General features: G+C 40.2%; 1 protein-coding gene and 1 long non-coding RNA gene across 9 annotated transcripts in view; one reads left to right on the forward strand and one right to left on the reverse strand.

Moving 5' to 3' along the window:
• Positions 1-12,461, forward strand: part of SNCAIP (synuclein alpha interacting protein) — a 121,262-nt gene extending 108,801 nt beyond the window's left edge. For 6 of the 8 annotated variants that reach the window (XM_083576667.1, XM_083576666.1, XM_083576668.1 and 3 more), the window contains 3 exons: positions 471-1,518; positions 4,351-4,421; positions 11,861-12,461. In XM_083576667.1, the coding sequence (XP_083432793.1) occupies positions 471-1,518; positions 4,351-4,421; positions 11,861-11,945 (1,204 nt within the window). In that variant the 3' untranslated portion in view covers positions 11,946-12,461. The remainder of the gene's footprint in view (positions 1-470; positions 1,519-4,350; positions 4,422-11,860) is intronic. The other 2 variants (XM_083576671.1, XM_083576670.1) reach the window with 1 other exon arrangement.
• Positions 1,558-4,338, reverse strand: LOC310745111. Its single transcript, XR_014539945.1, has 3 exons — positions 3,607-4,338; positions 2,431-3,355; positions 1,558-1,941 (listed from the first exon to the last, which is right to left on the reverse strand). It is a non-coding gene; the product is annotated as an uncharacterized lncRNA (long non-coding RNA).
• Positions 12,462-14,518: the final 2,057 nt, after the last annotated feature.

Consider the following 14,518-nt stretch of genomic DNA (forward strand, 5'->3'; position numbering starts at 1 on the left):
TCATTACCATGAAGTCAAAATTCCCATTGATTTTAATGAAGCAGAATTTCATATTTAAATTTTGGAACATGCCAAAACAGGACTTGGTGGTTTTTATGTAAAAGATCTGAGTACATTTTAGTATTCCAGTTTTCCCCAAGCTATTCTCAGAAATTCTGCTGAGCAATATCTAATGCAACTCTTTAATCAGAAATCTTTTCGGTAGAGATTAGCAAAGAAAGGAAATAATGGATCAAGCCTGAAGTTGATCTTAGCCTGGAAACAGATTTACATTCTTAACAATGGAGTCAATAGTGTGACTCCATAATACATTCCACGTGGGTAAAGGTCAAGAAAAAAGCAGAAGGGTGGTTTGGAAAACATATGCAATGGGAATGTCAGGGTTGCACTGTATGTATGTATAACTTTGGTTGTGGTTGCCTGTACTGAACGGTGTCTTTGTTTTTGTTTTCAATTTATCCCGATTGAAGTTCGCCATCGTCACCTACTTCTGGCAAGCTTCAATGGAAACCATCTGACGCAGATGACTCGATTCTGCCGAAAAGTAAATTGAACACCCATGATGGGATGCAGATTCTTGGCAGTGTGGGGACTCCACACCACAGCCGTCCCAAGATGAAAGATGAAGACTCAGATAAAATACTGCGCCAGCTGCTGGGGAAAGAAATCTCTGAAAATGTCTGCATGCAAGAAAAGCTGTCCCTGGAATTTCAGGATGTTCATGCCTCCAAGAGTACAAAGAAGCTTCCCCCGGAAAAAAAGGAGTTGAAGTTAGCAAGACTGAAGCATCTCATGCAGCGATCTCTCAGTGAGTCTGATACAGATTCAAATAACTCAGAGGATCAGAAGAATACGCCCGTGAACAGAGTGGACAAGCCAAGGCCACAGCCCATAGTAGAAAACATTGAAAGCACCGAGAATTTGCATCTGATGATTAAGAGGCACACTTTATCATCTGGGCGCCGGTTCCCTTTTGGGATGAGAGCCTCAAAATCTTTGGATGGCAACAGCCCTTCTCCCACTTCGGAAAGTAGTGACCCTGATAATGAGTCCCAGTACCAGACTGGGGCTATATCTCAGAGCCAGACCATGGGAGATACCTGCCAGCCGAGCTCTGATGCCACCACGACTCACAAAGTGGCCACAAGTCCCAAGAGTGCCCTCAAATCTCCATCTTCCAAGCGCAGAACTGCCCAGAATTTAAAACTCAGAGTGACCTTTGAGGAGCCTGTAGCACAGGTGGAACAAACGGAGGCTGGTTTAAATGGGGAGAGGGACAAAGAGCGAAGTAAGGTCCTTCAGCGGCCTTCGTCCAACGCTGAATCTGGAGACCAGCAGAAAAGGCCCTTTGGAACCTTCCGCTCCATAATGGAGACACTGAGCGGGAACCAGAACAATAATAATAACTATCAGACTTCAAGCCTAATCAAGACCTCATCACCCTTTACCTCATTAGGAAGGAAAGCCACAGATAGCAAGGGAAATTCAGCAACTTCTGCAAAAGGAAAAAATAAGCCAGTGAGTGATGAATGGGGCAGAGGGAATGTTTTTGTATGTTAATGAATGAAGAAGTCTAGAATGGTTTTCCCCCCCTCAACTGTGTTGAACAAATGTTAACACATCACCACTGGAAGGGCTTTAGGCAGGGAAGAGGTAATGTGGGCATATCTGGAAAGAGATAGTAAACTTACTGAAGGTGTCTGATAGAGATTTTCAGGGATCAGGTGCTGTTTGTTCTGTGCAGCCACTCTCTGCAAGCAAGACATGAGAGCCCTGAGATAAAGTTGATCTTGTGTGGATTGTAGGGATAGTGTCAAAGCCCATGTGCTCTGCTATACACGTAAATAATGTTAGCTCAGAATTCTCCTATGCCATTTTGTACTTAACTCTTTTGAGGAATATCTGAATTCAGAAAAAGAGCAGTTCCCATGCAAATACTTTCTAAAACACAAAAAAGTAGAAGACAAGTGGGATATTATTATTATTATTATTATTATTATTATTATTATTATTATTAAATTTTATGTTCCATACATCATCAAAAGGGCAGTTTACAACATAGAACACAGATGTCAGTACATAACATGTTATCTATACAACATAAAAATCAAAACAGTGATATAAATATAACGGTTATAATAAAAAAAATACATAATAGAATACAGTTTCCCATAAAAGACAGATTCACAAAGCAGCCACAACATAAAAAAAAACAAGGGAGGAGAAAAATCAGCATCAATATATGAATTGGATACATCCAAACATAGGAACAGAGCCAAACAATGAGATAAGAATCTATGAGAACATAAGTGCTTCTTTCTAAAACCATACAAGGATCCAAGCAAGGTGTTAAGTTCAGGCCTCCTTAGCAGAATGCTTCACCTGGCAGCTATTATTATGTGGTTAAACTATTCATGCAGACTGCCTTACCACAGGTCTGGGGTCATTTCCTCCATGCCATTGCAAACCTTTCTCTTTCAGCGTCTGTGCTGGAAAGGAGAAAATTGTCCTTCGCGTGCCGTGAGTCACTCTGCACAAAAGCCTCGCATGGAGTGCTTTAAACTGGCCTCCCTCTGGCGGCTGTAAAGGAGCAAGACTGCAGAGCTCAGCACCTTTGCTCATGATAAGAGAGATGGCTGTAGAAATACTGGGCCTTGTGGAACTGGATAGTCGTGTTGGATTATTAGCTTCTCTTGATCTGAAGAAAGGCAATGGTAGCACACACCCAAGCAGATTTCTGTCTTGGGACTGGGGAAAAAATGAGCATAAGGCTGGGAACAGGTTGCAACAAAGGGTTCTTAAGTACTTCTGTGCAGGAACACAGTGGTGTCCAAAGGCCAGTTAGATAGTGGGAATAAAGCAAATTAAAACAGGGCCCTGGAAGCAGAGTTTTATACAATAAACAAGAGGTTTGTATTTCAATACATTATTCAAACAAGGGGTTAACATTTACAGAAAGGGAAATCCAAGTAAAGGCAGACAATTCAGTTTGCTTTTAGCTGCCCAGCACCAAAGATTTGAACCTAAAGATTATTTCTGCTGCTGTTGTTATTGTTATTAATTCACCGTCTTAATTAAAAAAGTGACCCAATGCAGCTTACGACGCAGGATAAGCACTAAAACCAATTACAGCATACAACTAACGAAACCCTGAAAACACAGCTATACATATAAAAGGTTTTTACAGAACCTGCCCCACTAAAAGAGGGCAGAAGTATTTGAAGTCCTTAAAATTAAGGGCCAAAGGTGCAGGCAAAGAGCAAAGTTTTTGCCGGGCACCGAAAATGAGTTCCTATAATGTTTAACTGAACTGTGCCATTTAAAAGGCAAGCATCCTACTTCCTAGCCAAGCTCCCTTAATACAGTGGTACCATATGCTTCAGGTTACATACGCTTCAGGTTACATACGCTTCAGGTTACAGACTCCGCTAACCCAGAAATAGTGCTTCAGGTTAGGAACTTTGCTTCAGGATGAGAACAGAAATCGTGCTCCAGCGGCACAGCGGCAGCAGGAGGCCCCATTAGCTAAAGTGGTGCTTCAGGTTAAGAACAGTTTCAGGTTAAGAACGGACCTCCGGAACAAATTAAGTACTTAACCCGAGGTACCACTGTAAAGACTTGTGTTGAAAGAACACCTGTAGTGTTCTACAACGAAGTGTAACAAAAGAAGGAGAAATATTTATGTTTGTCCATAGTACTTAGCAGAATTCCTATATGGAGACTGAACAACTGGGAAGAAATTCAAAAAGCATCACTCACAGCAAGTGATGAAGCGTGGAAACATGTTTTTAACATTTTACCCCCCAAAATAAAAAACGCTAAAATCAGTGATGGATGAAAATTACATTTCCCCCTCATATTGTTCCATATTGTTTTGCTGGCACTCCATGCCTGTCTTGTTCCTGCCTCCTTTTACCCGTCGCGTGGGTGGAGCATTACCACTTGCCAAAATTTGCATGCTTTCAGATGGCACGTTCGGTCAGAAATGCATAGTTTCATAACGCTTCACAGATGTGAGCTAGCGCCAAACCCTCCGTGCCATTTCCCTTTTACCTGAAGAGGCTTATGGGCACGATCGAAAGAGCTGCAGCCTTCCTTCTAGGGGAAAAGAATGCTTGCTATGAATGGCGGAAGCATTCTGTAGCTCCTAGAAGCCAAATGGAAGCAGCCCTAGCACATGCCAAGCTCTGCGTAGGCATCTGAGATCCAGCGAGGAGCTAGATTGTGGCATGTGGGTTTCTCAAAGCTTCCGCTAATACACTGTGACTTTTAATCACTGCCTTTCTACTATGCATGTGAGAAGCTTGTTGCATGATCTTTCGACTGATTAATGCATTGCACTCCCCCCAGGCTCCCTGCCCTGGCTGCATCAGTTTTTCCACTGGCATGCTGATTGAACGCCGCCTGTGTAACTATGCATGGTATGTGCTGATGCAGAGTGAAAATGTTGGCTTTCCTATTACTGTGTTTTTTATTATTATTATCCCCTCATTGCATGTGCAGCTTATAATTGTTCGCAGCTTAAACTAATGAAACGATTGACGACAACTGTAAAAGAAAATGAAATTTTGATCTCCAAAAAAAAAAAAAAGAAGTAAACAAATCCCTGTTACAGTCCTTCGCTAATAACCATTGCTGAGCTCGTTTAATGTCTTCAGCACAAAGTAATGCATAAAAATCACTAGCGCTCATAAATCCAAAAATGCGTTTTTGTTCGGCTTGGCATTACAGATTTTCTTGAATGAAAGTCAAACATTAAATGAGAATGGAAATTAAATTTCCTCTTAGGAGCAGGCCAAGTCAAACTCCACTTATGGTCAGAAGAGACAGTGCGCTCCAGTCTCCATTATCCCATCTCTTTCTCACACTTGATTTAGTTTTCTAATTTAAATGTAGTGTCAGGTAAACCAAAACCAATGTATTTTTAACCCTTGCAGGAATAGAAACATGCCAGGTGAGATCCAGCTAAGTCATATTCAAGAGTAGACCCATTGATATTAATTGGTTTAAGTTACTTAAGACCATTGATTGTATTAGGTCTACTCTGAATAGGACTAACACTGGATATTATTATTATTATTATTATTATTATTATTATTATTATTATTATTATTAATTGAATTTATATACCGCCCTATACCCGGGGGTCTCAGGGCTTCACAGAATTGGGATACCACCCAATGTTTCTAACACAGAAGTGCAGCTTTTGCTAAGCGCTTGTCAAATGGGGTGGGATTAAGGTTTGGGTGTTCATATTTAATAATCAACTGGCAACTTTGTAATTAAGGGTGAATTCAAATATCTGCGTTAATGGGATTTTCCTTCCAAAAAAAAAAATATGAAAAATGAATATTGACCACAATAGTAATGATGCATCACAAGTGCCTGCTCACCTATATCTTGTTAGTTTAAAGTTAACTGCCTTCACTTGTTTGGGATATTTTATTTCTCATGTAGAAATGCATATTGTGCTCTAGAGTCCAGTTCAGATCTGTGAGGAAACCATGCAACCCTCATGCTTCCACTTCCCATTCAAGTACAAAAGGAAGAAATTTAAAGTTTCCATTCCTAGTTTGGGGAAAAAATCTGTGCTTTGCTGCTGTGTTTGAAGTCCACAGAAGATGGTTGGTTCAGACCACTGTTTGTTAACAGGCCCGAATATCCTGGCTTTTTAACAAACTGTGGTTTGGCCACACCACTATTCTCCACGATACAGTTGCACCAAATATCCTCTTCCCCACTTTCACAGGGCCTGCAGCTACCTGCACACATAACCATAAATCATAGTTTGATGTTGGTCTGAAATGGACCTCTGTCTCCAATCTCTTAAGTATCCAACATGGAAATATTTTAGGAGTGGAGGTTGGAGAATTCATGGCACTTTCAGGAACACACAACGTATATAATTTAATCGTTTCATTATCCAACTATGCTAGAACCAAATTCTGAGTTTGCATATGCTCACATAAATTAAGTCAGACATTTGTACGCTGATTAAGAACTAGGTATTTGTGAGGAAATGGTGGATTTGTCATGCTTGGCAATGCATGTGCTGTAACGTCTATAAGTTTATTCTAGGCAAAACCTTGTAAACTTGAGGCCACCAAGCTTCTCCTTTATCGTTTGATGAAATGGCTTAGGATGCAGATCACAGTAGGAAAATCAAGCAATAGGCCTTGGAAGGGCGATAATTGGGTTGCACACACCCACTAATTCATTGGTTTCCCTGATTCTTTTTTTTTAATAAAATATTTATTGAGATTTTACAAAAACATAGGTTTAGAAAATACAAAGAGAAACATAGTAAAAGAAAAAGATAAAAAAACAAAAACATACAAAAATTCATAAAAAAGAAAAAATAGGAATAAAAATACAAGATACAAAAAAAACAGATAGATAAAAAAGACTTAAAAACAAATCCATTTTTTATAACTTTAAATTCGTTAGCTTGTTTCCTTGACCTCCTCACACCTCCCCTTTTTGTATTCCCATTTAAGTAATCAAGTCAGCAAATCCTTACCCTCTTTCGTTTATCTTAACTCTATATCTTAACATATTGTACCTCTATATTTTCGTCCTTTATCAATTCATTTTTGCATATTCTCATAACTTTGGTGCTAATGCCACTAATTTTCAATCCAACATCATTTTTAACATTCATTAATTTTACAGTGTTTCTGAAGATAGTCTTTAAATTTCTTCCAGTCTTCTTCCACCAACTCTTCTCCCAGGTCACGGATTCTGCCAGTCATTTCCGCTAATTCCATATAGTCCATCACCTTCATCTGCCACTCTTCCAGGGTGGGTATGGTTACATATGTCCTGTAACCAGCGGACCACATCCAGCTACAGTTAAAGAGAATCACTTGCTAGAGCCATGTGGTAAATGTGTTAACTCTCTGTACACCAACCGAGGGGACAAAATGTATCACATGTAAACGGCCACAGGGTTGTTTTTTTAATCAGCCAGTGTTTCTTCTTGTATTTTTAATTTATTATTATATTTTGGCAACAGCCTTAAAATCTCAGCCACCTCCAAAAGCCCTGATTATTATTTGTTTCCTAATCAGCTACAGCTTGATGTTGGTAAAACAATTAACATTCCTTGGCGCCCTGTTAAAATTCACTAGATTTCTTTGTGCAAGCATACGATCTGTTTCATTTGTTCAGTACTTTTCTTCCCCTTTCTTTTAAAAAAATGTGGGCCCGTTTTTATCCCTGACGGTGCCAAGCAAATGTTTGCAATTACATTAGCCATGTATTGCCAGTGAAATATTTGCTTCCCATGGATTAAGTTATTGTGAAGCATGTAGTGCATTAAAGTGAGAACATATTTATCTTATCTGCAGGAATCACTCCAGTAACTCGTTCACATCGGTGGTAGTTTTCTCTGTCCCCACGAAAGCTATTTTATTACTAGGATTGTATTCAGATGACAAGCGCCCAGAGATTTTTGTAAGCGCCATACCATGGAAGACACATGGCGCTCAGATGTCTCTCCATGTTGCTCTCATACCCAAAGTATTTTGGGAAACTACAAAAGTCTAGACTTCTAGAAGTGAGTGGACAACAGAATGCATCTTGCAGTAGACATCTCCATTCAACAAAGCGCCATGGGAATCCTGTTTTTATTATCTGCAAATAAATCAGTGCTTTAAGAGGTAGGGCAGAGAGGCTGGTTTCCGTGTAAACACACACACACACCTAGAATCTGGAGTAGGGTTAATAGACATCCCAACAGTGGAGCCAGAATCCAGCATCAGAGGCAACTGCCTTCCAAGTTTTCTATTTCCCATAGAATGCAATGGCAGCATTTAAGCATATATAGGAATCTTCCAATTTTATGGCAAAATTAAATGCAATGGAAGCCAGGGCTACCACTTGTGATCCCAATATCCAGCAGGAAGCAGGTTTTGCATCCTTCTCAGCTTTGTCTCAGATTGCAGCCTGCTCAGTTTGCCCTTTTTAAGTTTAATGGTACCCAATGAGAGCCAAGCCTACTAGGACAGTTCATCAGAAAATATCCTGGGTTTTCACAAAGGAAAAAGTAGGTGTTTGTCTGCCTTTTGACAGGGAACGTATTCAGTTCAAATAATAATAATCACGTCTCGCCTTAACTTAGCTCTGGGAACTTAAAACTTAGGAGAGAGTCATAGAGGAGATGTTATTTTCATCTGAATTCAGTGGAAATACTTCTATTTGCTTGGACACAAAAAAGGTCTCAACGTAGCTATTACGATCACAAATATGCTTGCAAATGTTATTCCATAACTGCGGTATGTGAGTGAGTTCACTGGTGTGGTTTAGAATTGCAGCAAGCAAAAGCTTTGGCAAGCAGCACACATCCAAGCAGTGATACCCTCTCCGTTTGGCTGGCTTAGGTCACCATGATGAATCAGCAACTGAAATACCACAATTTTTCTTAAATGTAGGATGGGCAATAACTGTGGTAACGGCAGTATTTTGTTGATGAAAGTCAGTTTTCTGTGGGTGATTTCTTCCAATTGAGCAAACCAGCCAGTAAAAGGCTCTGAGCAATTCTAACCCTTCAACTGGTACTACATTTTGTACTACATTTTGGTTATAGTTTCCTTGGCTCCACTCAAAGCAGATCAACATATTCCAGAGATTTTTTTAAAATGTTTTTTTTTAGAAACCTCTTACGCAGCTTCCAATAGTTTTAGGCACTTTTAAGGCACTTTTTTCTGACCTTTTGATCACATTGTAGAGTTCTCCGATCCTCTGCTGGGTCTCTAATAATATATTATTTTGTAGATAATAAATGCATACAAATGCAACAGTAAGCACCCAAAGTCATCCTGCTAAAGATTTCTGCTTGCACAGTCTCTTCTGTCCCTGCATCACCCCCGACCCCCAGCATTCAGTTCTGGGGGTTGCACTGAATCTTTGAAGCCAATTTAGGGAGCTCACAGGGAGAAGAGGGAGAGGGGAAGTTCCACGGTCCCAGTGGAAGTCCTTGCACTAACAGGGCAACTTCACTGGATGCCACCCATATGGTCCTCAGGACAGCAACTCAAGGCACTGAGTTCTTCATTTAGCATGTCTGGGTTTTTTACATTTAAAGATAACAGCCTCAGGTGCAGCACAAAGATTGCATGAAGGATTGCTTAACCCTCTCTGGCCTATGGTCCTGGGGAAAACACATCCCTAAACTATTGTTCATACTGCAAAAAAGTCAGCATTAACGCTGGTTTTCAAAGAAAAAACAGACACGTTAAATGCAGCCATGTATCTAATGTATCTTCTCTTCGAACATATCCTTGACCCCCTTTTATGCAAAGTAATTTATAGGAGTCTGCACCAGTGCTAACCTAAAAACCCCAAAAAGAAAGGTATAACCATCAGTGACACACTAGTGAAGTAATATGTGGTACTATGCACATCATCCTATGTATTTATTGGCTCGACTAGGAAATGTAAAGACTGCTGGGTATGTATAGTGGTCTTTGGGATCAGGCAGCCCATGACCCTGAGGCAGTGTTTCTCAACCTGTGGGTTCCCAAATGTTGTTGGACTACAACTCCCATCATTCCTAGCCAGCATGACCAGTGGTCAGGAATGATGGGAGTTGTAGTCCAACAACATCTGGGATCCACAGGTTGAGGCATTTTTTAGAGGAGGGGTGAAGCCCTGATTTGTAACGCATGGTGGATTTGTTACATAATTTGAGCTCTGTAATGGTGGATTTTGCTTAATAGGAAATCCAGCCCCTTTTATGTGTTGCTGCCCTGCTGGTCATGACTATGTCCAATGCCCAGCTGGCCAGCAAAGGGAATTCCCCAAGACCTGGACCCTAATTGGCCCATTTTAATCTAGCTACTGGCTGGGAAGTAACCCTCATGTTTGTGATGGCCAAGGCAAACTTCCTATTGTTCAGTGACCACGTAGGTCCGGCTGGCTGGGAAGGAGCCAGAAAGTGAGGTCCAAAACTGACACCCACCAGAGAAGCAGTGAGCATCCATTCTGAATATATGTCCCTTTTACTATTGTTATTTGGAAGAGAAAAGCAGAAGGGGACCATTGTCTGTACCCAAGACATACAGAAAGTCAGTGGTATTTCACAGATCCTGCACCCATAGCCATATGTAGCTTTCAACTCTCAGGCCATCTTGGTGAATGTCTTGCTATTCAGGATATAGGTTGACTTTTGCCAACCTGATGTCCTCCATCCAGATGTCTAGGCAAAAACATCTGGAGGGCACCAGGTAGGCAAGGGCTGATGGTTATTTTTATAATCTCGCTTAATTACAAATGTCTCTAAGCAGACAGTGATAGATGGGCTTTAAGAGCACAAATATACAAGACCTTGGTAGCTGAGAGCAGAGAGAATCATTAGAGCTCTTAGGCTGACTGCTGCTATGGAAAATAATTTCCTGTTTACATTGACTTTGAAGAACAAAACAACTGCCATATGCAAGCACACACAGCCCTGCTTTCTATTTAATACACAGAGCAGTTAGCACAGCTACTATTAAAAATAAGAAATACACAAACTCCATCTGGCTTTCTTTTATCATACCGATATATTTACATTTAATAGGAGAATATGGGCAGTTTATTGGGGAGGGAAAGGTTTGCTGGAGATTGTGCGATATTGCTGTATTTTCAGTACATCAATACGTTCCTTTCTGCTGAAGCAAATAAGCACATGTTGGAAGTTGTCTGCTATGGTACAGAGTCAATCTGACAGGTCCCTGTCCAAATTTACAGTTGTTCTGTGGTTTTAGTTCTGGGGGGGTGGGGGCGGACATCATAAAAGAGCCAAAATGTTGCAATCCATTTTTGAAATTCCCAAACAAAGGAGTTCAGACATGCCTAAAATATTTCATTTTCTTCACTTCACAAAAAAGAGATATGAACGCCATTCAAAAGTAGTTGTAGCTGGAGACATAGGATTAAATCTGTGTTCATAATCTTCACCTTAGTGTTTTTAAACAGGTTCTGTAAAAGGTTCTTTCACAAATCAAAGGCTGATTTTGACTAATCCAATCTTTATGTTCTGCACATTCTGATACGGGAACTGAATCCATATTTTTACAATTAGCATGTGCACAAGGAGACCAAAAAAAGTATGATAAATGACTATATATTATCAGCAGTTTGTTTTTATTATCTACACATGTGTGACAAAAAATTCTCATGCTCGGTTTTACTTCACCAGCGGAAGGTCTGTTTGCAATACAGTACAATCCTAGGCATATCTTCTCAGAAGTAAGTGCCATTGAGTTCAGCGGAGGTTTACTCTCAGAAAAGTGGGTATAGGATTTCAACCTTGGTTGGTAATTTTGTATTTTACGATATGAAGAAAGGAGTCTTAGTTTGACTTCCAGGTTTGTTTTAACTTCTCACTTTTACACTTTGATCCCTAGCTGTTTTGATGGAAGTAAATTCTTCTTATAATAATCCACACACACACCCAAGCAGGGTATTTCCTAGACTGCCAAAGAGTACAAATTTCACACATGCAATTTCTTCTGTGTAACAGAGCATGCTTTTATATGTCTACTCAGAAGGAATTCCCATTGAGTCAATGGGCTTTACTTACAATGCAAACAGGGAATATGACCTTTTTGCCAGACTTGGGATTGTTTGCTAGGCATGGGATTAAAATTTAGCACCAATAGCACATTATTGGTGGTGTCAGTCCATGAGATTGGAATTCCTTTTCAATCATCTTCAAACAGCTGTGGCAGTTTAAGCTCAACTCAATTCAGAAGGGACTGTGTTGGCACTGCTGTTGAATTAAGGCAGTCCTTTCATGGTGGAATAAATCAAATTACTGGGCATCTTTTGAATGACCAGGGGTGATTTTTTTTGTTGTTTCTGTTTTTCCTTGCAGGCATAACAACATCAACAGGAAACTCCAGCGATCTTACAGCAAAGATTTTTCCGAAGAACCAGAGCTGCAAGAATTCTTCCTTTGACTCGCATCTCACGGGATTTCAGTCTTCCTCCAAACATGGCCCGAAATCTTCCCACTTGAAAACTTAACTATGAGACGTAACTTTCACCAGCAGAATAACAGACTCTTAGGATGCCTTAAATTTGTAGCAGCTAGACCATATAAAAAAATTAATATGTGTCTATGTCACTTGTTTGTAAGGTGTACTGTTTTAAGGCAAAGGTGAGCAAAAGCCATGATTTGGAAACATAGCAATGCAAAGAGCCTCTGGAATGATCTTCTGACATCCATCATTTTGTGGCCATTACTTGTTGCATGGATATAATGTAACATGTCTTGTATTTCCTTTTCTCAGAACCTAACTGTGTCTGTAAAAATAAGGACTCTGATTAGCCAAATCCTCACTGAGCGCAGGACAAGCGCTCTTCCCACCCCCACCCCCGGCCACCCTCTTGTTGAACTATGTTTTGTCGCTATTTCTAATTTTTTGTATAAAAGAAAATAAACCAGTGTTAACCAAAACACAGTGTGAACATAACCAGATGTCACTTCTGCTTCGTTTATTTATGTGATCCATTGTGACCCATTTCATTTGTTAGCAAATCCAATTATAAAACTTTTAAAGTATCAGAACGTGAGTCATTATTCGCAAAAAAGCAGACTATATTTAGGGGATCTATCCCATTATAATTATGCGGGGTATTTTGATCCCAGCACTTGCCCTTAAAAACACTGTTGTTTTTTAAAAAAAATAGGTGCATGTTGCTTTGCTTAAAGAATAGGTGCACATTGCTAAGAGAAATACGCATGTGTTACAAAAATAATAATAATACCTGCAGGTTGCCAAAACCAATGTGCACATTGCTTAATACGCACACCCTCAAATAAAATTGATAGGAAGCTTTGGCAGATACAGGATACTAGTGTGGTTAACCAACAGAGTCAAGGAGGAGCAATTTCTTCCTTTGGAAAACGAATCCAGGTGATCTGATCTGCAGCTTGATCATCATAGTGAACAACAATAATACAACAAAGGGAAGAGTCTACACTTAGTCTTCCAGCTGCCATATATTCTTTAGAAATAAAAAGTCAGACATGCTTTCCGGTTATCTTGAGCGCTGACAGTTATCACCCGAATAACAAAGCAAACATCTCCAAACCATGTAACAAATTGAAGATTTGTGCTTTAGAAAGTGTGAAATAGGTGGGCAGAAATTTGTATGAATGTGACCATGATGTGGTTTAGGAAAGACAAGTGAAGAGTCAGTTCTGAACTGTTCATGAATGTTAAAACTGTTTACCCTTCCACAGCTATTCTGCTGTAACAATGTGCTGCAGAGATGACAGCTCTGAAATTCTGGCAGCCCAAAGCTTTGCATGAACATATGATGGAGAAGAGATGTGAAGAATAGTTGGAACCTGGGGAAATCTCTTTTTCATTTTTTTCCAAAACAACAGCAAAAACAAAACCCACCAATGCTACAAAATAATAGAGATATGGGAAAGGTACCGTTCTACAACCGTTCTTCCAATCATTTAAGGAAGCTGAAATTCCTTCAATGACCTCATGTCATCAATCAAAATTTCTACGGTTGTTAGTTTCTCTATAGTTGCAATATCCCCTAATTTAATATTTTTTGGCATCAACTATTTACAGGCTTGCTCTCAAGTTCAAACAAAACATGGAAGTACTTTATAGTATCACATCTGTAATACAAGACCTGGATTGCCATTTTTCTGTCCATTTGGGTTTCTGTTGATATTCCTCTCCAAAACATGAAAAGCTGCCTTGTGCCCAATAGAGGCCAGTAAGATAGCATGGAGTGGGATTGCCCTGCTCTCCTGGCTTCGCAATGCCATGTGTGTTACCGAGAGGGACTTCTGGTGACCTTGCCCCTTGCCCTCTCAGTAACCCTGTGTATGCTGCCCTACTAGTCACTGCTGCTTAGAGCAAGTCAGCTATTGGTCCTATAGCTCAATGTTGTCTTCAGTGGCTGGCAGTGACGTTCCAGGATTTCATGCTGGTTCTCTCGCAGCCCTACCTGCAAATGCCAGGGAATAACCTTTTGCACTGAGCTATGATTATACAATCCTGCCAACCTTATACAATCCTGCCAACCTAGCAGTTCAAAAACATGCCAGTGCAAGTAGATAAATAGGTACCACTGTGGCGGGAAGTTAAACAGTGCTTCCATGAGCTCTGGTTTCTGTCACAGTGTCCTGTTGCACCAGAAGCGGTTTAGTCATGCTGGCCACATGACCCGGAAAGCTGTCTGTGGACAAACGCTGGCTCCCTCGGCCTGAAGCAAGAAGAGTACTGCAACCCCATAGTCGCCTTTGACTAGACTTAACCGTCCAGGAGTCCTTTACCTTTTACCTTTAGTCACAATGTGCAGGTTGTTATTTTTTCATTTCCAAACCACTTCATATCTTTTTTTGGGGGGGGGAGGGTCTCAAAGTGGCTTGCAACAACATTAAAACATCAAGTAAAACATTACTGAAGAAAGTCAAGTAGACATTCAAGGCAACATAATTAACAGGAAACGAAAATATTACCTCAGAGATTTCAAAATGAAACATTACTAATGGAAGTCA

Source organism: Podarcis filfolensis, assembly GCF_964270895.1.
Source record: "Podarcis filfolensis genome assembly, chromosome: 11".
Classification (NCBI taxonomy): Eukaryota; Metazoa; Chordata; class Lepidosauria; order Squamata; family Lacertidae; genus Podarcis; species Podarcis filfolensis.